Source organism: Carassius carassius, chromosome 12 (assembly GCF_963082965.1).
Source record: "Carassius carassius chromosome 12, fCarCar2.1, whole genome shotgun sequence".
Taxonomy (NCBI): domain Eukaryota; kingdom Metazoa; phylum Chordata; class Actinopteri; order Cypriniformes; family Cyprinidae; genus Carassius; species Carassius carassius.
The window spans coordinates 16,710,554-16,737,660 of record NC_081766.1 but is presented as its reverse complement, the minus strand read 5'-3'; the positions used below and the strand labels follow the sequence as shown (position 1 = coordinate 16,737,660).

The window sequence follows — 27,107 nt, the reverse complement described above, 5'->3', positions numbered from 1 at the left end:
TGTTCAATTATGACTCCAATTTCAGACTCTACTTGACGGGCACAAGATTAGCAAGGTCATGTAGTTGGGAAAAACAACATTATCCAAATATATAATAATTTCTGTTAGACAGAACACTTTGCCCTACACTTATTTCCCACTGAATATGCTGTCCTCACTAAATGTAAATGTTTTAAGTACACTTCACTAGTTGTGATCTCTGTGATCTTACATGGATTTTATGTGAATAGTAACTGACACTGTCACTGTGAAGTGTGACCTCTTGTGAGTAGGGTTGCAAAAGGTGGAAAATTTCCAGTAAATTTCAGCAATATTCTAGAAATATTGGAAACTTTCCAGGATTCTTTGGAATATTGCAGGGATTTTTGGAAATGTTCCACCCCTTTGCAACCCTACTTATGAGTCACTTTTGAATGAGAGTGTGACTGTCTCTTGAGTCTCTTAATGTGTTGTCATTAGCAAATTAGCAAACTTTTGTGAAGTGTTTGCATTGATAATTTCATTGTTGCCTACGTTAGAAAGAAATCCTTAATTCACAAGAGAGTGTAAGAGTGTTGATCTAGTCTGTTGGCTTGAGGCAGCACTCCAGACTTCCTCTGCTTGTGTTCATTTTGATCGGCAGGGCAGTATAGGATGTTAGCACAAATAGATGCCTGCCTCCTTTTGACTGGGAACGAGCTTAGGTGACCGAGATTGGATGTCAGGGCCAAAGGCTTTTGTTATCACTATGTTATTGATCAGCGGTTAAGTGGACTTTGTTCTATCTGGGTGCCGTGTATTGATGTCAGAATCATCTTCTTCATTTGCCTTTTACATGACTCATTGTCTTGTGAGATGACTGAAAGGTGGCTTAAACCTCCTACCCCTCCAAAGAAACAAAATAGGTTGAGAAAGCCCTAAGGGCAAGTGATGCATTCATCAGGTGCTCTGCACAGGAATCGTTAGTTACTTGCATATTTGTGTGCAAACACGGATGTTTTCATGATGACTTGCATCTTTCTCGGGTATCACAATCATGTGTGTGTGTTGACAGTTTGGGATTTATTACCTAGCTGCAGTAGAAAATATTTTGAGTGTTCATCGTAATTAAGTATGACCAAAATGTTATACAACAGCATGCATAAGCTTGCATTAGCTTGCGTAATAAGTTTATTATTAAAATGTTAATAAAAAAAGTAAAAAGTTTATTCATCCAAAACAAAAATTGCCATAATTTACTCACCCTAATGGGATCTCCAAATAGATAAATGTTAATATTTGAAACAAAACCTATTATTATTATTTTTTTTTACATAGATTGTGCACCAAAACTTCAGAAGTTCATGAATGGATTGTAAAATGAATGCATATGATTTGAGTGGTTTAATCCAAGTCTTTAGAAGAGACACAATCACTTTAAATTACAAACAGATTTAGTTTAGCCTTTTATTCACAAATAAACAACTTTCTGGAGGAATAGAAAGCTCTCAATTTTCATTTTTTGAAGATGAACAGAAGTCTTATGGATTTGGAACAACCTGAGGGTGAGGAAATTATGACAATTTTAAGTTTTGGGTGGACTTACCCTTTAATTGGTTTGCTCCACAAAATTTCAAACAAAAGAAATCTGCTGTGGTATCCAATACCATAACATGGTAATTATTGCAGTCCTTTACCATTGCCAAATCAATAAAAGAATATGGTTTCTGTTTTGTCATGACTAGGTTTGAAAATGGACAGAAATGTCATGTTGTGAGAGTCTTTTGAGCACTCCTGTGTATTTTTATGAAAACAAGAATTTAAGAAAACCAGTGTGACCTTCCAATATAGCCTGATCCTGTGTCATTATATTTAGCACATGAATGTAAGTGTTTTGCTCTCACATTGTGCCAAAGCCTCAGTTTTTTCCTGTGGCATATCAAATATGGATGTATGCAGATAGATTTGTGTGTGTGTGGCAGAGGAAGTCAGCCATTATGAAATGTTTGGCGCCAACAGCATATATTGTAATCTGGAGCCAGAGTCAAGCAGACTGATCATCCAGAAAATGAAGGGAAAAAGAGAGAGACTGTGGACACCCCAACACCTGCTCTGAATGTTTCAAATCAGCTACCCCTTCCCTACAAGCTCGACTTATGTATGATGGTTCAAAGTAATAATTCACAAAATAATGAATGATTTACTCATCCTCATGTTGTTCCAAGTAGGGATGTCCCAATCAGGTTTTTTTGTCCTCGAGTCCGAGTTCGAGTCATTTGATTTTGAGTATCTGCCGATACCGAGTCCCGATCCGATACTTCTATAATACATAAAAAAGAATAAAGAAGAGCGAAAAAACAGATCCAGGATGTTCAATAAATTACATTTTGAAATATATTCAAATATAAAACAGCTATTTTAAATAGGCTAGTAAAAATATTTTAAAATCTTACTGTTTTGCTGTACTTTGGATCAAATAAATGTAGGCTTGGTGAAAAGAAGGGACTTCTTTAAAAAAAAAAAAAAACCTTAACAAGCTTACTGTTCAAAAACTAAGGCAACTTAAATTTTTCTCTAATTTCTAGCTTTTAATTGGCTTAGAAATCTATAAATGCTGGACAATAACAAATAATAATGATTTGATAATATACTACAAATACTGTTTATCACATAATAATGCAGAATAGTTTCTATACTGTAATAAATACTGTCAATCAGCACTGCATTGTTCATACTTTATTTATCACCTGCTGGAGATGACTTGAAGAACAATTTATTGTCGTGATCGTATATTAATGTCTTCGTGTTTGCATAAGTTTCTGTTTTCCTGTGCGCACCACAGCATAGCTGGAAGCTTTTGTCCATATTAGGAATTTCCTGATATCAGCGGGAGAGCGCGCTCCGGCTTCGAGTATGAATGAAACACACACTGCATGAGAGTTTAGTGCTCTGTGATGTTCATCTCGCTGTATTCTGGGTCCGAATGAAATATCAGGTCATGCGCAAACTATCATGTCTCTTTGAGTTTGAATCTATATTTATTCACACCAGCTCTTGAAAACAAAGTGATGTCATGCCGCACGCGTTGCTGTTTCTGTGTGGAGTCAAAAGGGTCTAACTCTGTGCCACCGCATAACAATGATGTGTTAAAAATGAATGAGAATATATATATATATATCCGAGTCCTGATCGGGAGGTAACGTCCGATTCCGATCGAGTCTGAAACCACGCGATCGGGCCCGATTTCCGATCACGTGATCGGATCTGGACATCCCTAGTTCCAAGCATTTATGACTTACTTTCTTTTGTGGAATTGAAAATCTTAAGAAGCCATACAACTGACCATTTTCACAGACTGCGAAGCATTTCCAGTTATTTACATCATAAATCAATAATTTTAAAAAACAATTTATAAAGTACACTGTAATTTATGCAAAGGTATTATAAAACAGTTTAACGCTCCTGTGTGAGTTTACATAACTGTGATGACTTCCATTTCCGAGAACCCCAGAAATGTGAAAAGGGTCCATAGTTTTGACTGAGAAACAGACTGACATTATTCATTGGAAACCTGTGAACAAATCATTGAATCAGAATGATTCATTCATTACTATTTGCTTATAAGAACTAGGATATATTTTAAATTATTAACAGGGTTTGGAACAAAATGTGCATGAGCAAATGATGACCGCTTTCATTTTTGAGGCAAATTTTCCTTTAATTATGTTGTGGCAGCTGTTCACCTTTTAAAAGTTGCAGAAGTGGCAGTTATGAAGGGGGAAAACTATGTAAATTTGCTTAGGGTAATATTTAACTGTAGCAGTTGCTGCTGGTTTTCCTTGAGTTGCATCAACTGTGTATGTTAGCTTCTGTTATGCCTCTGCCTCTATAAATAAACACCTCTCAGGCTGACTTTCCCTTCCACTCATGTTAGTTTTCTGTCAGGCAGGACAGCTTGAAGGTGGGAACCATAACATGGTATTTTTCTCATGTTGGCTTGAACAACAGAAAACTGAATGATGTGCAAAGTTGTTAACTACTCTCTGTCCATCACTTGCCCACTGACAGTTTTCACACTGACTTTCATTTTCAGATGAACCAAGACAGGAAGTTATGCAGAGAGAATGTGCATCCTCCTTCTCTGAGAAGCGAGAAGGAGAAATAAAAAGTGAAACGCACTTCCATAGACACCGTGACTGACATGTCTGCTGATGCAGCCGGAGAAAAAGGCCACCCTGCCTGTCATGTCAGACAAAGCACAGACCCAGCATGACTGGGGTGAAGGAGAGGGAGAAAACAGCCATGAGACCTTTGTGAAGTGAAGGGCTGAATAAGGAAAACATTCTAGACGCCAGCTGTGGAATGAAATGATAAAAGACAATAGATTCATGAAATATTTTCTTAAGCATTCGTCTGGATCCATTTTTAAATGTATATCATATGCCCCATTCAAAAGTAGTAAGATTATATATTACATATATGTGACCCTGGGCCACAAAACCAGTATTAAGTGTCAATTTTTCGAAACCCGAAACCTAATAAATAAGCTTTCCATTGATGTATGGTTTATTAGGATCTGACAATATTTGGCCGAGATACAACTATTTGAATATCTGGAATCTAAGGGTGAAAAAAAAAAATCTAAATACTGAGAAAATCGCCTTTGAAGTTGTCCAAATGAATTCTTAGCAATGCATATTACTAAACAAAAATTACGTTTTGATATATCTACAGTAGGAAATTTATAAAATATCTTCATGGAACATGATCTTCACTTAATATCCTAATGATTTTTGGCATAAAAGAAAAATCAATAATTTTGACCCATACAATTGCTAAAAATATACCCCAGTGGCTTAATATATTTGATCAAATATATTAAATCCTGTATAATTGTGAAATGTTATTACAATTAAATTTTTGTAAATTTAGGGTTAGGGTTAGGGTTAGGGTTAGGGTTTGTAAATTTAGGGTTAGGGTTTAAAAACTGAATTTAGCGAACTACCCCTGTCTTCGTTGTCACATGGTCCTTCATTCTGCTGATTTGATCCTCCAAAAACATTTCTTATAGTTATCAATATTTAACCATTTAAACATTAAAAATATTCATGAGCAGTTGCAGTGTGCAGTTGATTTCTTAGTTTCGTCTTTAAAGGTGAAATCTTGTCAGTAATGGCGGTTTACCATCTAGATTAAGAAAAATTAATGTGGGGGTTTGAGAGCTTGAAGCGGGTTAGGGCTCACCCCTGCTTGGTTCTACTCATCTTTAGCGGTCAGTGTCATCATGTGATCACAGCTGACTTCCCCCATGCCTTTGATGTGGTTCGATTTGGGATTAAGATCTGCTTTAAAGCTTCTTCTACAAATGGCTCCATGAACCCATTGGACAGACAGACATCTTTCAACAATGAAGGTTGTTGAAGGAATTTCAACTAAGCTCTTTTGACAACACTAGTTGTTCAGTAGAATTGCTTTCTTAGTGTAGCATTCCTAATAATTAGAAGGTACATGTCTATTGATGTGGTTTAAAGTGTTGCCAAAACAGAAAATGCAGACTAGTAACCTGCTGCTTGTTGGAGATTTGAGGGTTCTGTGGATTGAGTAATATCTGAGCCCTATTTTTCTCACATCTTGTACTGATGTGTCATGCAACTGGTTTCCCAGCAGCCTTCCAGCTTTGGCAAACAGACAAGCCATATTTCCAATGAATTCAACATTTAGTTTCACAAGTAGTTTTGTGTGGACTATCTATGGTTTGCAGCTTGTGTGAACAACACTGCAGCTTGCATTTTTGTTTTTTGCCAGTCAGCATGACGACAAGATATTACTCATCCCTAGAGCCTAACCATGTATTTGTCCTTGGCTCTTTTGGTGACACATTGTGTGAAATATAAGATACATTGCAATTCACAAGGTTTCTGTATGCATTGTGGAGTGCTTCCTTCATTAAGTGGGGGATATCTGTATAAACTCACTTAACAAAATTTGTTAATTTGGAAAGAGCTGCAAGTATATAACCTATTATAGTTTTTCATAGACCATCATACTTGAATTCCCAAATGCTTGCAATATTTAAGATTATAAATTTAGCAAAAAAAAAAATCCCCCCCATTTATTTGTCTTCTGAGCTGTTATATAGCCAAAAACATTTTAGTATGACATAACTTGGTATAGTACTTTTTTGATGTTTATTCAGAAAATATACAGCCCTATGACTTCAAATCTTACGTAAGATGGCTGAATAATAATATCCTGTGAAGTCAATTTATGTGAATGTTGCGTTTATTCTTTGCAGCCTAACTATTAAGAGCAGTGCAGGTGCAATCATGGAAATGAGTCCCATTTGTGTGGACCTCTACTCATGTATCCCAATGTGATGGTTGATTCTTGTCTGAGTTTGGAATCTCACTGTCTGTCAGTAGTTCTCAGTGGAGCGCAAACAACAGAAAACACACATACGCACAATGCTGGTTTTGTCCTTGGAGCAATGTTATCTTTAAAGATATCACTCCCTTTTCGCCATTTTATCACAACAGCTTTCTGTTGGACAAAGATGGGGATTGTGAGCATGCGTTTGATGTTTAAGGTCACAAACTCAACCAGTTGGTGTTTAGGTGAAGCCAGATTAAATGGCACATGTAATGGCCTGTCCTTTCTCCCTGCATCGACTCTTTTATTTGGAGTTTCTTTGTTTAGGTGTTAGATGGGGTGTTGGATGTAAATCTCACACTTGGTTGGGTGCTGGCCATGAGAGATGGTACACAGCAACAGTTGTGTGAAGGGGGACACCAGGGGTTTTTGTGTTTGTGTGAGCTGAGAAGCAATTAGCTTGCTGCTGGAAACACTGTGCTGTTTATTAAAGCCACCATAGAATTACAGTTTCTTTCCTCTATACATGTTCCTGGACATCAGCAACATGTCATCCAGCCCTCATTCTTAACTCCCCCTCCAAAACCACTTTTTATATGAAGCCCATGGTCCCCTATATACAAATAAATCCCGATGGATAAAATCAAGTGCCTCCCTCTTTTTCAATGTAGATACAGCACAATATGCAAGTAAAGTGAGTTTAAGAAAATCAGAGAAACTGAAAAAAATCACAAATACTTCAATTATGCTACCAGAGTGTTATTGTTTTTCTCTACGTGTTTGTAATTTTGCTGACCATAAACTTTGCTCTCTTTAGGACCCTGCAGGAATATTTGAGCTGGTGGAGCTGGTGGGCAATGGCACGTATGGTCAAGTGTACAAGGTAAGAAACTTTCATTGTATTCTTTTTGAAATGATTGCTTTTCCATGACATTTTTCTGCACAGCTACTTTTTGAGCTATGGAAACCGAAAGCAAAAGGACTTGTTTGTCTGAAACCCCCGGACAGTTGGGGTTCAACCAAAACATTTGTTTTTCCATCTAATATTCCACATTTCTTTCCAAAGCAGTGTGACTGGCTGCAGGACACAACAATGACATTAAGAAGACTAAGAATATAGTGCATGAGTCATACTACAGTTATAATACTTGTATTGCGCTTTTTTATACTGTGGAGCTCAACAGCAGGGCCGTCCCAAGCATTGAGATGGTTCTAGAATACAGGTCCCCAATTGGTCCTCAAATCAGCCCCCATGGGCAACCCTGCTTGACAGACATGGCCACCATTGACTTTCATTAAATGGTAGAGAGCAGCATCAACATTATAATTAACATCTCCTTTTTTTTTGCTCTAAGTCAGTTCTACAGGGTGAGGTAAATTTGTGTGTGAACTCAACTCCCTGTATACCTGAACTGAGCTGGGCATCTTCTGATTAGAGTATTGAGCTGTGTTTCCACCGAAATTACCCAGAGCAGTTGTACCAGGAATTTTTTTTTAAAAGGAACTCTTCCCCCCAGACCTGTTGCTTTCTGTGCTTCTACCACGTCTTAAAGTACTGAGAAGATTAGGCAAATATTCTAGTGACGTAGGTCTGTGTATGTTTCTCAGTACGCAAATTTCAGACTTGCATCCTCAGTAGTACGGACTTTGTGAGTTTGACCCCGGAGTGTGATCTCCCTTGGATGGGACGACGCAAGTCTGGTAATCCTGCAAATGGCAGCGTACTTGATAACATCAGTCAACTCGCTTTGGCTACTACAATTTTCCTCACTGTATATTTACAATAAGACAAATCTGGAGTGTGACCTCCTGTGGATGGGATGACGCAAGCCTGGTAATTCTGCAAACGGCAGCGTACTTGATAACATCAGTCAACTCGCTTTAGCTACTGCAATTTTCTTCACTGTATATTTACTTTACAATAAGACAAAATATATCAAATATATACAAAGCTGTGCCCTGCTGTGTAACCAGGACATATGTTTGGGAGGAGTAGATGAGAACGATGAGAGAGGTGGCCATGAGAGAGAGAGGGAAGCAGTGGAGGGAGATATATGAGAGCTGGCGCTGTGCTGGAGTTAGCAAATAGAGCCTAAAATAAGTTCTTTAGTGGGTGGAAGGTGATAAGAAAGTGTCTGATGTACATGCGTCTCTTTTTGCCTTGAAGCTGTAGACAGAGACACACAAGTTCCAAATTTATGGAGCAAGACGATCTGTGCTCAGACAAAGGGGTTATTCTCTTCCGCTCAGCTTCTTTCTGTTTTCTACGTGGGGTTCTGCTCTGTCATTCCAGTTTGCCCTTCATGTCTAGGACATACAGAGCAGGTTTGAGTGCACAGGTGTATATGGAGGAACTTGCGTTGGTCTACCTTGAGCACAGCTCATCCACTTCAGCTGCACCTGACTGCCCCATCATTCCCTATGGTTCCAATCCCTGTATGATTTACACAAAGTTACGTTTATTGCAGAGGAGAAGGAATCGAACTCTGTGGTTGATGACATTAATATCCTTTACTTTTGGATCGGTATGGCATCTGGGATCATTTCACCTCGGCTGTTAAAATGTGACAGACAAGGCCTAGCAGAAGTGAAGGTCATTCATTTATGTTTGTGGAGATAACTGCAAAATGTCGTTAGCCCATGTAGTCAGGGTTTGAAAGTAAGAATGGCATGATGGTTTGGGGCCAGTGTGAGAAGGATTCGGGCCTGTTTATGAAACCATCACTTACCCAATTAGGCCAATGCTGCATTTATGCTGTTGATTCAGCTTGCATCGTGTAGAGTTGCTCATGAGCAGGGGTGTCCAGTTTTGCTTCTGGATGTCCATATTCTGCAGAGTTTAGCATCAGCAATCCTGCACGTAATAATCCAAAAAAACTTTCATTAGCATTTTCATTTGAGTTATATTACAGCTAGAGCTACACTCTGTGTTATTTGTTGGAAATGTGACTTTGGGAAGAAGGGATAACCAACCCAGATCCCAGATTACAACCAACCTCTAGAGTTTAAGCAAACTAAACTGAACCAAGTTTGTTTGAGCAGGGTTGGAACTGATTTCTGCAGGAGGGTGGTCCATCAAGACCTGGGTTGGCTAACACTGCCCCCAAGAAGTCTTAAAGTTCAGGGGTATGGCCAACCCTTTTCCTGGATGGCTAACATCTTTAAGCAACTGTAAGCAAACACACCTGAACCTGTTAATCAAGGTATTCAGGATTACTTGAATCACAGATTGGTGTGCTGGAATTGAAGGAGCAAGGAGCAAGAGCAGGGTTGTATACCCCTGGTTCTGAAACTTTATTTTAGCTGCTGAAAACTCGGTTCAATTTAAATTGTCTGTGGGCTCCAAAAACTTGTTTCTAACTTGTCGTCCCATTGTTTTGAGATTGTTTGCTTTGATAGAAAGTGAAGAATGGTTGTTTCAGCTGTCCTGGCAGCCGGTCGATGTTGGATCTGCTTGGTGAGACATTTCAAACCACCAGTGAGCACCTTTTTCCTCATCCCATTCATAATGTAGCAGTAGCCCCTCCAGTTCCTGGAAAGACAGGTCTTTCACATTTCCTGAGCTTGCAGGTGTGGGTCACTTATTCCATTGTCAAAATCAGTTCATAATGAAACCATCTCTCTTTTCCCCTTCAGGTATCTCTGTCAGTTCTTTATCTGAGACTAACAAATATGCTGGTTGCTCATATGTTTGGTCACACAGGAAGTGATATGACTAGATTGCATGCTTCTTAGCATGGGATAGGTTTACTAGTTACTGTATTTATTTATTTTTTACATGTTGATCTTCCAGACCCTTCTGTTCATATCTGATGCTATGCCTCCTTCTCTTAAGGATCCATTTGCCACAGGATCCTTGAAGGAGAATTTGAGAAGGTTTAGTTGTTATGGTGGTGTTTCTTTTTCATCAAGAATATTTTCAGCTCTGCTTGGGACAGCACATTTTTTGTTGCAGGAGAAGTATCATGTTTTCTTCATTAAGCCCTGTTGGATAAAAAGAGGCAGGATGTGGGCATTCCTGAATGTACATCAGTAACTGCAGGGGCTCATCTGAGAGTAGAGTCCTGGTGATCTCAAGTTATTTTGTATTGCATTGACCTATTTTTGGCTCTGCAGCTGGATAAAAATATATCCGTCTAAATGTCTCCTTGTACATTAGGGACACCTTGTCTGAGCAGAGACACCTGTTCTAAAGACCTGTGTGGGAAAGCTCTCAACTCAACCCTCTCAGGCTCTTCCTGTTTCTTTTCTGTATTTCTGTCTTTTTTTTGTCACAATATGTGAAAGTCAGCTTAACGCCTGTGTTAAGTGTGTTTGTTGATTTTGTCTGATATCTGTTAATCTTATGCAGAGGAAAATCATGATAGTGCAATCTATGTATTCCAGCCTGTACTGTTCCAGTGATGAATTTGCTGAGCTTCCAGTATGATTCGGATCTTGTTAACTGTTTTATGTCATTCTCCCATAACATGTTTGCGAGCAGTGTAGATAAAATTCCAGTATTATTTTGTTGGTCAATAATTACATTTTAAAATGCCCCTTATCCCACACATTTACAGTGAGAGCCTTTGAAATGGATCAGAATAATGACTGTTGAAGTTGAAATAAGCCACATCATGTCAAATTGACTCATAGGATGAAAATTTCAGAGCGCAATGGCACCGCTCATGCAGGCATGAGCCTGGGTGGAGCGACATTACCAGAACTGAACACTTTTGCTCTGTTGCTGTCTTATGCTCTGTTATGGCTGGTTTAAAGTCGAGAGAGCAGTTGAACTGTGTTGTCGTTACTGACGGTGACTCAGATAATGACTGTTGAAGTTGAAATAAGCCACATCATGTCAAATTGACTCATAGGATGAAAATTTCAGCTTACTGAGCTTGTATGCCTTGGTTGGTGTCAGGTTTATAGGGTGACTCCTGCTGTAAATGTGACTGGGAGACATTGGTCTTGACGACATGCTAAATTATGTTGTACAACTTGCTGAATAATTGGATCTGTTTATCCAGAAACAGAAACCAACCTATTATCTTTGAGCAGTCTATTTTAGCTAGAGAGATTTTCAATAGCTATTTGCATACTAAAACAATATTCATTTAAACAATTTAATATTAGCATTAATAAGTTAAATATATGTAGCAAGTAAAATTATATTTCCTAAGTAATCAGTGCTTTAAAAATTCATGGAATTATTATTAATAAGGTAATGGAGAAAAAGTACAGCAAGTAAAAAAAAAAAACCTTGTTATATCTAACAGCAGTATCAAGTACTCAAGTGTAAATTGAATACTTGCACAATTGTCATATTGCACATGTATGATTTTGTAAGACTAGGAGTGATATTTTCACTAGACGCTGTTAATTTATCTAAAAGCAGCACTGCTTTTGTACGATTCATGATGAATCATTGATGAAGCAAACATTCACATGGTGTATTTTGAAATAAGATATCTCAGAGTGTGTCTGTTTGTTTTTACATGTTTTTAAACTTTCCACGCTTTGCTGGTTATAATGATGCTCCCACTACATCAGTTTCTAGTCATAATCTCCTATGTTGCTTTCTTATTTTGAGACGTAATGTCATGTCAAACATACACAGATATTTAGATTGCCATATGAGAGATGCAAGCCACGGTAATTAATCTTCATAAATCAATCATGACAAGATTAAAATATATCGTAATTTGCTTCCTTTTCTTCATCATACAGTATTTTAAGTGTTTAACATGCATCAATGATGGGTTGTGGTTTGTCATGCGGCATGCCTATACTTGTCACTGGAGAAACCATCTCTTGAAACAAAACAAGTTGAGCTAAGAGGTGTATTAAGGAAAAGCAAGAAGGTGTTTTTCCCATCACGTTTTTGACCGGGACCGTGCCCATAAAGGAAAATATGTTCTGCAGTCCCGTAATAACGGTTGCACATACTTGTATGATTAAGCATGAAGCACAGGTACGGGAAATGGCACCAACACCCCTTCCTTCATTTGATTTTCCTTTGAAAACGTTTGAGTAGTTGGCCTTGAACAATTAAGTGAGGTTCACGTGTCCTGTGGTGTGTGTCTATTTAACCACTTCAGCTGTTATTTTTATTTTTTTGAGAATTAGGCATATGCAATATTGGACCCACTGGTGGGTCCCCAGAGTTGATGTGGTTAAAAGACAATTTGTTAATTGTTTTAGAATTGAAAGGCATGGAGCTTTTATGAGTTTTTATCAGTTGTTTATGTTGAAAAAAAAAAATTTTTTGAAAAGAAATTTGTTGTTTTGAAAAGAAATTTGTTGTTTATATGCATTTTAAATAACTTAATAGTTTTTGTAAAAAGTGGAAATTTTTATAATATATAGATATGAGCTTTTGACTGGTGGTGTATGTAAAAGATTTGGTCTGACCTTTTATTTTTCTAAAGTTAGTCTGAAAGCGCTTCCAGTTGTATTCATTTTTTCCTCTCTTTCACTTTGTCTAGAAAGATGTACAGGCTCACACAGGCATTGTATTTATATCTTCATGGGGGATACAATTTGCAGTTAGATTTATTAGCTCTGGCCTACAACCATCAGTCTTGCACTAAGAAAAAAAAAAGATTTAATCTCGTTCTCATTCTGTCCTCCTCCCTGTAAGTTAATTCCCTTTATTCCACAACTCTCAGAAGCAGAACATCTGTCGTTGTAACACATATTCCTCTTTTTCTCTGACTTTGTTCATGCTACTACTTTTATATGTCGTGATGTAGAATCGCTAAAAGTTCCAAAGATAGAAAAGATTGTTAAATCTGAATAATTTAAGCTCTATCTCAGAGCCTGTTGAATATTTCACGGGGCTTTTCAGTGCTGAGGTTCTTCTCTAAGGCACATATTTGCGTGTGTATGTTACCTGTTGCTGAAATTCAGCTAGTGGGAATGGTGAGCTCATGTGGAGATGCCTTGTTAATTACAATTCTTACTCTTTACATAATTCATGACACGATAACATGGAAAATTGATGGCGAATGTCAAAGACATGGAGGTGGAGACATGTTTGCTTGAGTCTAACCAAAATTTGTTGGAGGCAGCTCTCTGGGGGGCCCAAGGCAAATGAGGCATCCGTGGTGTTCGAGGCAGGCCTGTGACAAGAGGTGATTAAGCTGCAGACAGTAAGCCCCACTGCTACAGTAATTAAAGCAGTTCACCATCTCTGTTGTGCTTTGCTATTTGCCCATTCATGGAAAGGCATGACTGGAAGTGGAAGAAGTCGTTTTAAACTGCCTGAGCTCCTCTACCCCTCACCAACAGGTCCCTAAATGACCGATGGCATGCATCCTGGCATTTGCCCGCAATGCTCTAAGCACTCGGGCATGAGGCAGGGCTTCTTGTTAATTGGCTTGTGAATTCCCTTCACAAACATTTCCTATTTAAGATGAAAATAGCTTGTATTTCCTTTTTGGGGCCTATAAGTCATGAGTGGTATTTTAAATTGACAGTAATGGCGAACTACTATGGCGATGCATTGTTGTCCAGGAATTAGGCAGTGGCCTTATGGAATAAAGAATGGATGTATTCATCTTCCTTATGGCAGTATGTACCACCTGCTCCCTCAGCATGCTCTATTATATTTTGAAAAGCAAGATCGCATATTACCCTGATGATTAGGGGCAGATTAAAATATGTAATAATTTTATCCATATCTGTCATGATTGGCCGCCTTCAGCTGATGATTTGAAAGAGTGGATTGAGGAGAAAACATAAGCGTGAATAATTATTTTTATTAATGTTAGAACATTTACAAGTTTTCAAAGCTTTTGACAGTGTTCAGCAATATGGAATTATGCAATTATATATTTTATTATTTAATTTGGGCATGACTTCCCCAGTCAGTGGGGGCGAAGCATTTCCCTTCTTGGGACTGCAATGAGTCTGCATCACGTGGGTTTGTTGTGTTTTAAATGTGTCACATGAAGTTTGCTGTTGCTCAAGCAGTTAGTATGGCACCAGTCCAGCACAGTGCTTCCCCTGCATACACCATATTAAAAGCAGTTTATGAAGAGTTGTCTGTCAGCGATTCTTCATGCTGTTTGTCTCAGCCTCTCCAGAAGACAGAGAAACATGCTTTGCTAACTTTTGAATAAAAGATTTGAACATTTTACATTTTTAGTAAAATTTATAAAAAATCTTTGCTTTGTTTCGTCTTTCCTTTTTCATTCCTTTCCATACATTTTGAACATTCTCCAGTTCTCTTTATCTTATGCAGTGTAATAGTTAATTTACAAAGCAAAGCCACAGGCCAGACCAGAAGTAGCTGACACTTACCACTTCCACCTTCCAACAGTCTGGCGAAAGTCTCAAAGTCTCAGAGTTTCTCAATGAGTGTCTCAGCTCTGTTTTGTCTTTATGGATGCAGTGGATCACTTTATGTGCTGACTTTGCTATTTCCTTTTAAAGACTTTTAAAAAATTACTCATAAAATATGGCAGAAGGCCGTTTGCTGACTTTGATTTTTGTTTTAGCAGCTCAAAGGAAGAACCTTGATACTTCATGTGATTTACTATACCGTATGCTTTGTACCCATGACCGTGCACTTAAAAGCCCGGTATGCATCACAAAGACATGGGGACTTCCTGTCTATTTAGTGCAGTGCTGGATCTGAACTGGAGGTCTGTGCTCGTATTAAGAGTTGCTACATTGTGTGACTGGAGTCTGGACTGTCATTCTCCAAGCCGTCATTCTCCAGTCTTTCAACCTGAAAGACACAGTCTTGTCTGTTAGACTTGTTTTTTCCAGTAATGATGATTTCATTATTGTCAAATGCTCATGAACCAGAGGCTCAGGTTATCATTTGCAGGAACTACAAATCATATGCTGCTGACTGATCTTTAAACGGAAAACCCAACAAATTTACACGTCAGCGGAAAAGTCATCCACGTCAGCACTGTTCTCCCTCATTACAGAAGTGCTAAAAATGTCATTAGATATAACAAAATGATAGTTATAGTATGTACTCAGCCAGTTATGAAGTAAAAAACCCTAACTATTCTCTGATGTAGTTTCTGTGGCTGGACGATTTTGTTTTTGATGTTTCTATTGAGATTGTAAGAACAACCCTGATAAAGATATGTAATGGAAGCACACACTTCTTAGCAATCAATATGCTTTTCTGGTGTAATCTCATTACGCATTAGTGTGTTTGTTTGAGTGCATGTGTTTGCATGTACCTTTCTGTTGAAAACAAGTGAAGCATTATGAAGTGAGGCGAGTTGTGACCAGGGAAGAACACTGAACGTTATTGGCCATCAGAGCGTCTGAATTCATTCTGCGTAGAAGGGTTCAAGACTTCAAAGTGAAGTTTCCTTCTCTTTTTTCCCCCTCAAGGCCAGATGGGAAGTGTGTGATACTGGATTGCAGGAAATGTCACGCTGTTTTCTCGCATAGCAATTCAGAGTTACATCCTGGCATTACTGTCTTTCACTGACACTATGGTGACTTTAATAAATTGCCATTTTAAGCATCAGACCATGTGCTCTTCATCATAATGCTAATCCAGGTGAAATGGATTTACATTAAAAATGCATCAGGACTGACTCTCGCCTTTGTTACATTCATTAAGATCATAAATTATCATCACTTCGTCCTTGTAGGTCAAACAACCAGAATGCTGTTGTGAATATCATGCCTTCAGCCAGAGTATAAAAGGTTTTTGGTACTGACCTTGATTAGATTATATTTTTCTGTCTAGATTCTACACTTAACCAGGCCAAGGTCGGGTCAGGCTAGCGACTGTAAGTCACGGCTCGGCTAATTGGAGAATGAGTTAAACACAGGCAGGCTTCTGTAGCGCTGTATGCAGGGCTTTGTAAAGAGTGATTAATGATGTCTCATGACTGAGATGTACAGTAAATCCTACAGTAAAAAGCTTTTTAATGGACAATGTATCATTGTCCACAGATATTTGTGAGAGAGATGTCAGCAAATTTGATGGAATAGAGCTTTCTGCTTCACACTAGAATACGCTGTTTTTGAATCACAGCATTCATGGCCGGGCACAAGGATCTGAGAGTGTGGGAATGGTGGGAGGAAACGGTTTAAGTTGTGAATTTTGATGTGTGTTAGCTGCCGTGTGGTATTTTTTCAATAGTTTGATGGTAGAGAGTGAAGGGAAGCTATGGGAATGGAATCAGGACATGTTGCAGGCTGGACTCGAACCTGCATTGTTTGCTTGAACACCAATAAATAAATAAGAACTGAATTTGCAACCTCTCCACTTAAAGCAAGCGATTTTCCTCCTCTCAAATTTAGACAAGACTGAAACCTCTCTCTTAAGTCAATCCCAGGATTCCCACAGTCGCAGAAAACCTGGAAATATCAGGGTGTTTATTTTTTTTGTTTATTTATTTGATTTAATGATTTTATATATTTATTTATTTGATTTGTTGATTGATTCGATGTTTTGTTTTTTATTTATATTTTACATATTTATTTTAATTTATTTTGTATTTATTTTTATTTTTCATTTGTCTGTTTGTTTTTATTTATCTTTATCTGTTTATCATCTGATCATAAAATATTTAAATAGTGGATGAAATGTGTGGCTAGAAATGTGTGAGCGCAATCTCTGTAAACAGAGTTCTTATCCTGCAATCCAAAACTGCTAGAAAAGTTACGTAAATTCTCATGTGAAAGGTGTGGGAACTCTGTAATCTGTGAATTGTAGCATAGAATCTGAAAAATGATTTGAATATGGCAGGTGTGTGTGGTGCACTAACCATCCTGGCATTGAAGGTCACCTCAGATTTGATGCCCATTAACTAGGTTTGATTACAATTATGGATGCCACTATTACATTACGTTCAAAGCAGCAATTAATCGTTCAAAGTCCACTTATGTTATTCTGCATGCTTAAGATGTTTTTTTTTCTTTCTAAATGCTATCTTAAGGGTTTTTCCCATAATTTTAATTTTAGTATAACATTATAATACCATTCATATTTTTACTTTTTTATAATTAAAAGAAGAAACCAAAAAGTTTTTCAGTTAGAGTATTTTCAGCTTGTTTATTTTCACATAAAAATACGGCATGCATCAAACAATGGTATAAACATCATTCAATGTAAATTGTGATAATTGTAATTTATAATCACAATTACAATTTTTAGGGAATAATCGAACATTATGATTTTTGTCATAATCGTGCAGCCCTACCATTATCCCAGTTATGTCCTGCCTCCCCCGAGGCCTTTTTAACGGTCTTGCCATACCAGCTCTCTTATCGCCATCCAAGGTTCAATTAGCAGAACTTGATGTCAGTAACATTCATGCCCCCTCTCCCTCCTCCTCTTCTACTACACTTTTGCCATCAGTATTCACCAAGCCGTCAGATAACCACCATGCCTGCAGATGTGACCCCTGATCAACTGATGACACTTGTTTTTTTACTTCTGTTTCTGTTAATCTTTCATCTTTGGAACGACATTAGGGAAATGAGAAATTCATTTTTGTTTTGACTTCTTTTGAATTTCAGTCTGTTCCTCACATGAAGCTGTATTATTTGAACCACTTATGGTGATTATTCTCGTCTTTTTGAGCTTTAGCCCGTGGCATTAAAAAAATGACAGCATAAGAGGCCATTCACACAGAACGCATTTTTGCTTTTAAAAACATGACGCTGTCAGTAGAATGGGAAAAACATGCAAGGCCTCTGTGTTTTCATATTCTTTCACTGTAATCAGTCTTTTTATCTCATTGCATTCAATTCAGCGTTGAAGCTCACAAATTGAATTTCTTCAGTAGTGGAAGAGGAACCCCTTCTTCTCCACTTCTTCCTATCCCTTCTCTCATCTTCTCTCTCATTCAGTTTTTCTCTCTTTCCTAGGGCAGGGTGTATGTGCTATGTAAATGTATTTCATCATTCCGGTGTCCTCCTTGGACTGCCAGAGCATGTCATTGCTTTTCTCAGCCTGCCTCTCGCTCTCTCCCTCATCTGTCTGATCAGGCCACCTCTTCCCACCTCTCTCTCCTCTCACCTGCAGACATCATGTTGGTTGTTTGACAGGCCTCCTGGCAGGGAATTGCACAGGAACCTCAGCTGCAGCCTGTCTTCCTCAGAGGCCTCTGACATGTGGTCCATATACGCACATAACTAAACAGTCACGCAGAGAGACAACCAAAGCTTTCCCTGTGTAAGTGGAATTCATTACCTGTTTTTGGTAGTGCGCTCATGTCTAGTGGCTGTAAGGTTGGGAATAATGGAGAATTCTAATGTCAGTGCTGAGAATGTGTATAAAGTGAGCAGATTATGTCTGGTACTGACCCTGCTGATATAGAGTACTGAAGGCGTTCAGCTCCCAGCAGACCTCGAGTTTCTTCGGGATTAGCCAGGCCCTATGCTGCTCTCTGACCAGAAAAGAGGATTGAATTATGCTGTAAATAGAAGTTAACCACAATATGGTAGTGTGTGTTTCACATTTGCCATGTTGCTCTGTGCCATAGAAAGACAGTAAAGTATTTTTTTTATTTGAATATTATTTAAAAAACCTAAATAACCCTTTTCCATTTAAGAACCTTTGTCCACTGGAAAGGTTCCATGAATGTTAAAGGTTCTTCGTGGAATCTTTTTAGAGTGTAGATTTCATAGCGTTATGTGGAGCGGAGGGCATAGAGGTGTGTGGGTGATATTGCTATCCTCTTAACACTGAGCCATCCATCACATAGGCATGATGTATAAATCCCATTTCTATTGATCCGGTCTCAGGGGAAAGAGAGGGAGAAAGGTGTGGAGAATGGAAAGACTTGGATGACTGAAAGCAGAGGAAAGATCCAAACAGCTGATGAGTCAACAGAGAGAGAAGAGGAGACTGACAGAAAGTGACCCCGACTAAGCAGCCGTAAGCTGTTTGCGCTGCAGTTTTAATTGCCTTTTTTCTCTTTTTAATTAAAGCTGCTCTGCAGAGAAAGTCGAGCTGGGAAATGATTTATATTTCGTTTGTGTCCGGCAGTTTTTCATAATTGATTTGTTTATCCAGAGCATTGTGTCTCGTTTGGTTTGCTTATTGTTTTTCAGATATATGTAAATATATCTGTCCCCACAAATGCCTGTTTTGTCTGTGGTTCTCTTTTTCTGTTGGCTTCTTTTTTATTTATTTTTTTTTTTTTTTATCTTGATGTCTCGGGATTGTGGTATGTGCAAGAAAATAACAGCCTGCATGTTTTATATATTTTGGCAGCACAGTGCAGAGCCCAGCTTTGGTCGGCTGCATATTTGTTGATATGGAAACAGTCCACGAAATACCTGCCACCACCCCGAGCTGGAATTCCAAATGTTCTGCACTGCAGTCTGACCTCAGGGCACTTTTTGAGCCCTTCAGATGTTTTTTCGTTGCAACTGTTTTGGTGTAGGAGAGAGTACCCCTGTGAGCCCCTTTTGATTTTCTAAATGACCCCTATATTTGGGGAGACCCCATCTCTGCTGGACCTGTTTGTTGTTGAATTTTTTTTTTTTATTATTATTATTTTTTTTATACAAGTTGTAGACACTACCATTCAAAAGTTTGGATTCAGTAAGCTATATATACATAGCGTTGTGTGACAGTTTCACAATATTATTGTTGTTGTTGCATTTTTGAAGTAAATGCAACCTTGGGTAGCATAAGAGACTACTTTGAAAATCTTAATGACACAAGACTTTTTTAATGGTAGTATATATTTTTACATTTTTATTCATTTTAATATATTTATTATTTGTAATATTTTTTAAGATTTAATTTGTAATGATAAAAATTATTTATTTGTATTTATTAAATAGTAATGTTTTTTTGTTGTTGCCATAAACCTGTTTTAATATTGGCAAATAATGGTAAAAATGCAAATACATCCATGATGTGTCCTTAGGAAGAACAATCCCTAACCAAGTTTGTGTGTGTCAAGGACTGGCCTTTTGAATGATGCCAAATGCCATCACTGTTTCCTTAGTGCGATCTGATTGGCCGTTCCTGACTGACAAGCTGTTTGTCAGTGGCTTCCTGTGCAGCAGCTTAATGTGCAGTGTCACCAGACAGATGCTCCTGCTCTGCCGGTCTCACTGTAATTACTTTGCATGCTTGACTGACTCGCTCCATTAACGGCAGAACAGTCTCAGCGCCCACTGAATTATTCCATCGATCCTCTTTTTGTTTTTGACTTCTCTTTTTTTAATTTCAAGCTGAACTGTCAGAAGCAAAGCGGAATAAAGGCATTATCTTCAATGAGATTATTTGCAAACCCATTATTTACAGGGTGTGAGGGAATCATTTTTCATAACTGTGTTTACAGCTTTGTGACAAATGATATGGTTATTTATCAAAGATCAGTGCTGTTTGTGTGTTTTCTTTTCAATACTGTATTGTCAACTACCTCCCGACTAGAGTACATCTATCACAGTTCTGTACATTGCGTTAATCATGATACAACTGGATCCGAAATGAAACCAGAGAGGGAATACGTTTCAGTCTCTCTCGCTCAATTCATTAATAATAATAATAATAATAATAATAATAATAATACTGTATTTAGTAGTAGTATTATTTCTGTTATTATTGTTGTTATTATTTAAACTTATTATACAGTACCTCATGAAATTGTCTGTCTAGAATGAAAGCTTTGGAGTTCACACTTCTTTACACAATATGTTTCGTCTTTTTAAAATTGTACTTGCATTTGTAATTAAATCATAGAAAAGTCATGAATTAATAAGTCAAGATAGTAGAAGTAAATAAAAATGAGTAAAATAAATTTATAAAAATACATTCAATGTAGTAAATAAATTTTAGTTTACTTGAATTTAATTGATATTATTAAATAAATAGTCAAAATTAAATAACTCTAATAGTATTTATTCATGCCTCATTTAATGAATGAGTATATAAAATTTTATTTATTTACTATTAAAATTTAATAAGAAAATTAAGTAAAAAGTATATGGAGTCGATTGAGTAAACAAATTAATGAATAAGTGAATATTTGAGCTAAGTGAGCTGTTTTTTTATTTATTACTAAATATTTTAAAATGAATGAATAAATATGTAAATAAATATTTACTTGGCTGTATTTGTTTACTTGTTTACTAAAAGTCAAAAGTAAATCAATCAATAAATAAGTTAATATAGTTGAAGCTAAAAAAGTTTTAAAAAGTAATTAAAGTGACTGAATGAATGAATGAATGAATAATACAACTATCTAAAGTGGTAGTAGTGACAGGACACGTGGTTTGGGAAATTGATGGATGGTGAATTGTGTATTACCCCACTCTGCTATTCAGTGTGTTTGGGAATTCTGACCATTTTGTTTTTCACTTCATTGTCCTTTCAAAAATTTCCTAATGTCAGTGCTTGCCTGATATATTATCCCCACAAGACACAGATTTGAGCTTTGAAGTGAATTTCAAGGCTGCCTTAAAAATTTCTAAAACATTTTTTATTTGAGAGTTGAAGGGGAGTAATAAGCTGTCCAGTATGAGCTCTTTCAAACTGAATTTAAGATGCGCTTTGAAGCGAGAGAGAATATTTGACTTTCTCTCTGTTTGTCTTTTTCATCTGAGTGCTTTCGATTGTTTGCAGCTCAGGAATCAAACAGTAGAGTAGCACAGAACTTTAATTTGATAAAGCGTACATTTGTCCTTCTCTTATCTAAGTGGAGAGACATGGATTGAACAGAGCAGCTCAAACACACTCCCTTCAATTGCCTAGTAGATTTAACAGAAATCTGGTACTGCAAAAATGGGCACTTCTCTTATTGGATATGTACTGAGAAAACTTAATTTAATCCAGCATAGAAAAAGCATGTGGACTATCAATGATATCAGTACAACACTAGCTCAGCATTCTTATTCTTATTTATATTAACTTATTGAAATGATTATTTTTAATAAATGTATGCATAAACTGTATTTGCTACTAATTTGATGTATGTATTTAATAAAAATACATGCATGTTTATTATAATGACATTAAATTAATTTAAATAAATAAATACATACATGAGTGTGCCTTAAAATTCTGCCACTGTAGGCCACTCACTGGTTTTGGAACAGACCTCATATCAGCCATTCCTAATTGGCTGGAAGATAAACAATACATTATCGTTCATTTACATTTTCTCCAGCACTGACTTGGATGTCAGTGTTTAAACTAACCAACAGCCGGTCTATCAAAGTGTCTGCAAACCGTCTGAACTTAATTTAGCTCAGAGCAAGCTGTGCCAACTGGCCAGCAGGGCAACGTTCCATGAACTGTGTTTATCAGCCTAGATGAGCGAAAGAGGAGCAATCAGCAGTTCGTATCCTCCGGTGGACTTGAACTGCTTACTGTAATTGTTGCTAGGCTACTGTATGGGGAGCCGCTTGCATTTTAATGGCCCTCACTGGGCTTTGTAATTGAATTGGTATGCAAAAGTGAGACAGACCCAACAGGCCCACTGTCTGATTAGAGGCTGATTGCACACTTGGAGAAAAAACAAACAACCAAAAAAAAAAAAAAAAAAATGTTGAATTATTTGCCATGGCTCTTTTTCTTGGCCTTCTTGGATGATGCTTGAATCCCAGAAGGGATTGTTAGTGGCTGACTGAAAAGAGTGATTGCATTCATTAAAACTTGTTTGGTAAACGCCAATGGAATTTTCAGATAGTTTAATATTATTGATTATACTTAGAGACTGAAAATGGAATGTTTTTGTGTCAAATAAATATAGATTGAATTATGATCAGCAGCTGAAGTGTTAGACTGACGGCTGAAGGTCTGAAATCTATGGCAGCTTTCATTGGCCAAGGCCCACCCATGAGGCCATTTGATCGAAATGTCAAACAACCAATCATAGTTTGTTTCATTTCAGCATCACATTTCGGGGCGTGGAAATGTCGTCACAATAACAGACCGGTGAGTAAAACTCTCTGATGTATTTCTGAAGATTCTATGCCACGAACTTTAAATATTTGACACACTTTTGAATATCCAGTGTTTAGTTTATCCTGATAAGCACTCGTCGTCAAAGTTGCTTTCTTCTTTCGTGAGGGTGTTTGGCGCCACAGCATTTTTGTTTCCAGGCAGAACGTTAAAGAATGCGACACACACGTCTCCCGGGAATCCTGTATAATTCAACCAATCCAATGATGATTTCGACACTCCTGAAGTGTTTCCACTTTTGTGTCCCATATGCATCTGACGTTTAGCCAATGGTCCATGGGCATTACGTCTAAAGCTGAGACTACTGAAGTGTTTACAGCTTTTGTGTTTATTGAACTGTTTATTGCATGATTTTCTGTGTCATTTCTAAAAAAGTATTTTTGGCTCAGACTCATGGAGACTTTATTATTATTATTTTTTTTTTACTCTCTTACTCCACATGAAACTAAATATATTTAAGGCAAATTTAGAAACACAGGCCACACAGTGGTCTTTCATAATCACGATCCAGTGTTTTCAGTGTTTTAGAACATCTGGGTTTTGCAGTAAACAGTGCTCCACATGAACTCCATCTGTACAAGCTTATTTTAGTGTTTCCAGCTAAACTGAAACATTGAACATTGAAAACGAAGAAACGAAGACACCAATATACAGTAAGAATTATATTTCTACCGAAAACTTTAAATTGTTTAATTGTTTTAAATTTTTTTATTTTACAGTGGCGTGTTATTACAGTAATTATTTTTACATTTAATAATAAATATTATTATTATTTGTGCAGACCTACAATGTCAGTTTAATATATTTTGTTTACCCATCCAGCCACATTCAAAGTGTCCAAACTAATTTAAAATCAGAATTTTAAAACTAGTAAAAGTGCAGCAATGTGATTTAAGCTCTGAAGTCACATAAGCTCTGTAATTTTCCACCTTTTATTTGCATGACATTGAACAATTCTCCAATGTTTGATGCTCTCACTGTTTGCTCCACTCCACCGTCAATCCCACAATCCCCCAAGGTTGCCGCTCATCTCCCATAGAGAATAAATAAGAATATCCCACTCAGCTCTGCACCAGTGGACTTGCACAGTTAGCCAAAAGTCTTTGGATATGGTGTAACCTTCCTCTCATTTACCTCAGAATGTTTTGACTGGCTTTCTGCCCCCCTTATGTGGCACTTCAGTTCCTCGTGGAGTGTGTTGCTGATCAGCTGCTATGAAACGACAGATTGGAGCTGGCCGGTGTGCACATTTTTACTCAGTCAGCACTGCTGCAAACACTGAATAAGCTTGGGTAAATAGACATGGGTAAGCAGCTCTATTTTCCAATTTTTGCTCTAGACTTAGTATCTATGAACTGTAAGTTGGTGCTTGCGGTTTTTAGCCACCTGAGAGGTCAAAGGTTTGCACTGGTGTTTTGGCTTTGGCGCCAATTCAAGGCCAGTCAAAAGATTTCTCAAAGGGTCAATTTTGTCTTATCAGGAATGCTCACCTTGCACTGTGCCTCTGCAGTCATGTGGAAAAGTCACTAGTGAATTGGTTTCGGTTGGATTTGAGTAAAGAGAGACTCACGATTCTCTCCTGTATCTCAAACACTTGGGCTATCTCATTAAACCCAGTTTTTTCTCTGAAACTGTGTGCGATTCCTGTCATCTCACCTCTGGAGCCCTTTTCTGTTGTCCTCTCTCTAACCCAAACATAAAATGTTGCAGAATAAGGCTGTGAGACTCTGTCACTGTCAAACAGTGACATTTAACTGCAGAAGTGTTCACTTGTACTATAGGCAAATGAAATTTAACTGTCACTGGAACTGCAGAAATGAACTAGAAATCTCTGGCATTTTATGGCAGACTCCTAATGACACATTCAATATTGGATCTGTTACTAACTAGGAAAAACCGGGAGACTGAATGTTCATCTAACAACTCAGTAGTCAATTAGTGACTTAATCAATTTTTTCTCTAAATGCATGTTTTTTTTTTTATTATTTACGTGTTGTGCTTTAGCTGTTATTAAAAATGCAGCAAGGTTCAACTTTTCCTCTTGAAATAATTGTACATTTTAGAATTTTAAGTTTCTTATAAATAACAAGTTTTAAGTATAAAAGTTATATTTACAGTTTAGTTTAAATTTTTTTAATGATGAACCCACATTTATATATTCCATCCATCCATCTTCTTCCGCTTATCCGGGGCCGGGTCGCGGGGGCAGCAGTCTAAGCAGAGAACCCCAGACTTCCCTCTCCCTAGACACTTCCTCCAGCTCTTCTGGGGGGACACCGAGGCGTTCCCAGGCCAGCCGGGAGACATAGTCTCTCCAGCGTGTCCTAGGTCTTCCCCGGGGTCTCCTCCCAGTGGGACGCGCCCGGAACACCTTCCCGGGAAGGCGTCCAGGAGGCATCCAGAACAGATGCCCGAGCCACCTCAGCTGACCCCTCTCGATGTGGAGTAGCAGCGGCTCTACTCTGAGCTCCTCCCGGGTGACTGAGCTTCTCACCCTATCTCTAAGGGATCGCCCAGCCACCCTGCGGAGAAAGCTCATTTCGGCCACCTCTATCCGTGATCTTGTCCTTTCAGTCATGACCCAAAGCTCATGACCATAGGTGAGAGTAGGAACGTAGATTGACCGGTAAATCGAGAGCTTCGCCTTGCGGCTCAGCTCTTTCTTCACCACGACAGACCGGTACATCGACCGCATTACTGCAGAAGCTGCACCGATCCATCTGTCAATCTCCCGTTCCATCCTTCCCTCACTCGTGAACAAGACCCCAAGATACTTAAACTCCTCCACTTGAGGCAGGAACTCTCCACCAACCTGAAGTGGGCAAGCCACCCTTTTCCGACTGAGGACCATGACCTCGGATTTGGAGGTGCTGATTCTCATCCCAGCCGCTTCACACTCGGCTGCAAACCGTCCCAGTGCATGCTGAAGGTCCTGGCTTGATGAGGCCAACACGACAACATCATCCGCAAAGAGCAGAGACGAAATCGTGTTGTCACCAAACCTGACCCCCTCCGGCCCCTGGCTGCGCCTAGAAATTCTGTCCATAAAAATCATGAACAGAACCGGCGACAAAGGGCAGCCCTGCCGGAGTCCAACACACACTGGGAACAAGTCTGACTTACTGCTGGCAATACGAACCAAGCTCCTGCTCCGGTAGTACAGGGACCGGATAGCCCTTAGCAAAGGGCCCCGGACCCCATACTCCCGGAGCACCCTCCACAGGCCGCCGCGAGTGACACAGTCGAATGCCTTCTCCAAATCCACAAAGCACATGTGGACTGGTTGGGCAAACTCCCATGAACCCTCCAGCACCCTGTAGAGGGTATAGAGCTGGTCCAGTGTTCCACGGCCTGGACGAAAACCACACTGTTCCTCCTGAATCCGAGGTTCTACTATCGGCCGGATTCTCCTCTCCAGTACCCTGGCATAGACTTTCCCAGGGAGGCTGAGAAGTGTGATCCCCCTGTAGTTGGAACACACCCTCCGGTCCCCCTTCATAAAAACAGGGACCACCACCCCGGTCTGCCATCCCAGAGGCACCGTCCCCGACTGCCACGCGATGCTGCAGAGGCGTGTCAGCCAAGACAGGCCCACAACATCCAGAGACTTGAGGTACTCAGGGCGGATCTCATCCACCCCCGGTGCCTTGCCACCGAGGAGTTTCTTGACTACCTCGGTGACTTCAGCTTGGGTGATGGACGAGTCCACATCTGTATGTATTCCATGTTATTCTTATTGGCTTTTTAAATGTTTGGTCTGTGGCCTTTACATTCATATGTAGGATCGGAGGAAGCAGACCCATGTTACAGAGCATCACGGAATGAAAACTATTCATCTTCATTGCCCTTTTTCATTCCTGCTCTGTTTACTCTGGCAGGG

The 27,107-nt window shown here is 38.6% G+C and overlaps 1 protein-coding gene across 5 annotated transcripts in view; it reads left to right on the top strand.

Annotated features, from left to right (window-relative positions):
• Positions 1 to 27,107, top strand: part of LOC132154938 (TRAF2 and NCK-interacting protein kinase-like) — a 68,288-nt gene that overhangs the window by 4,887 nt on the left and 36,294 nt on the right. For all 5 annotated transcript variants that reach the window (XM_059563672.1, XM_059563673.1, XM_059563676.1 and 2 more), the window contains exon 2: positions 7,145 to 7,210. In XM_059563672.1, coding sequence (XP_059419655.1) covers positions 7,145 to 7,210 — 66 coding nt within the window. The remainder of the gene's footprint in view (positions 1 to 7,144; positions 7,211 to 27,107) is intronic.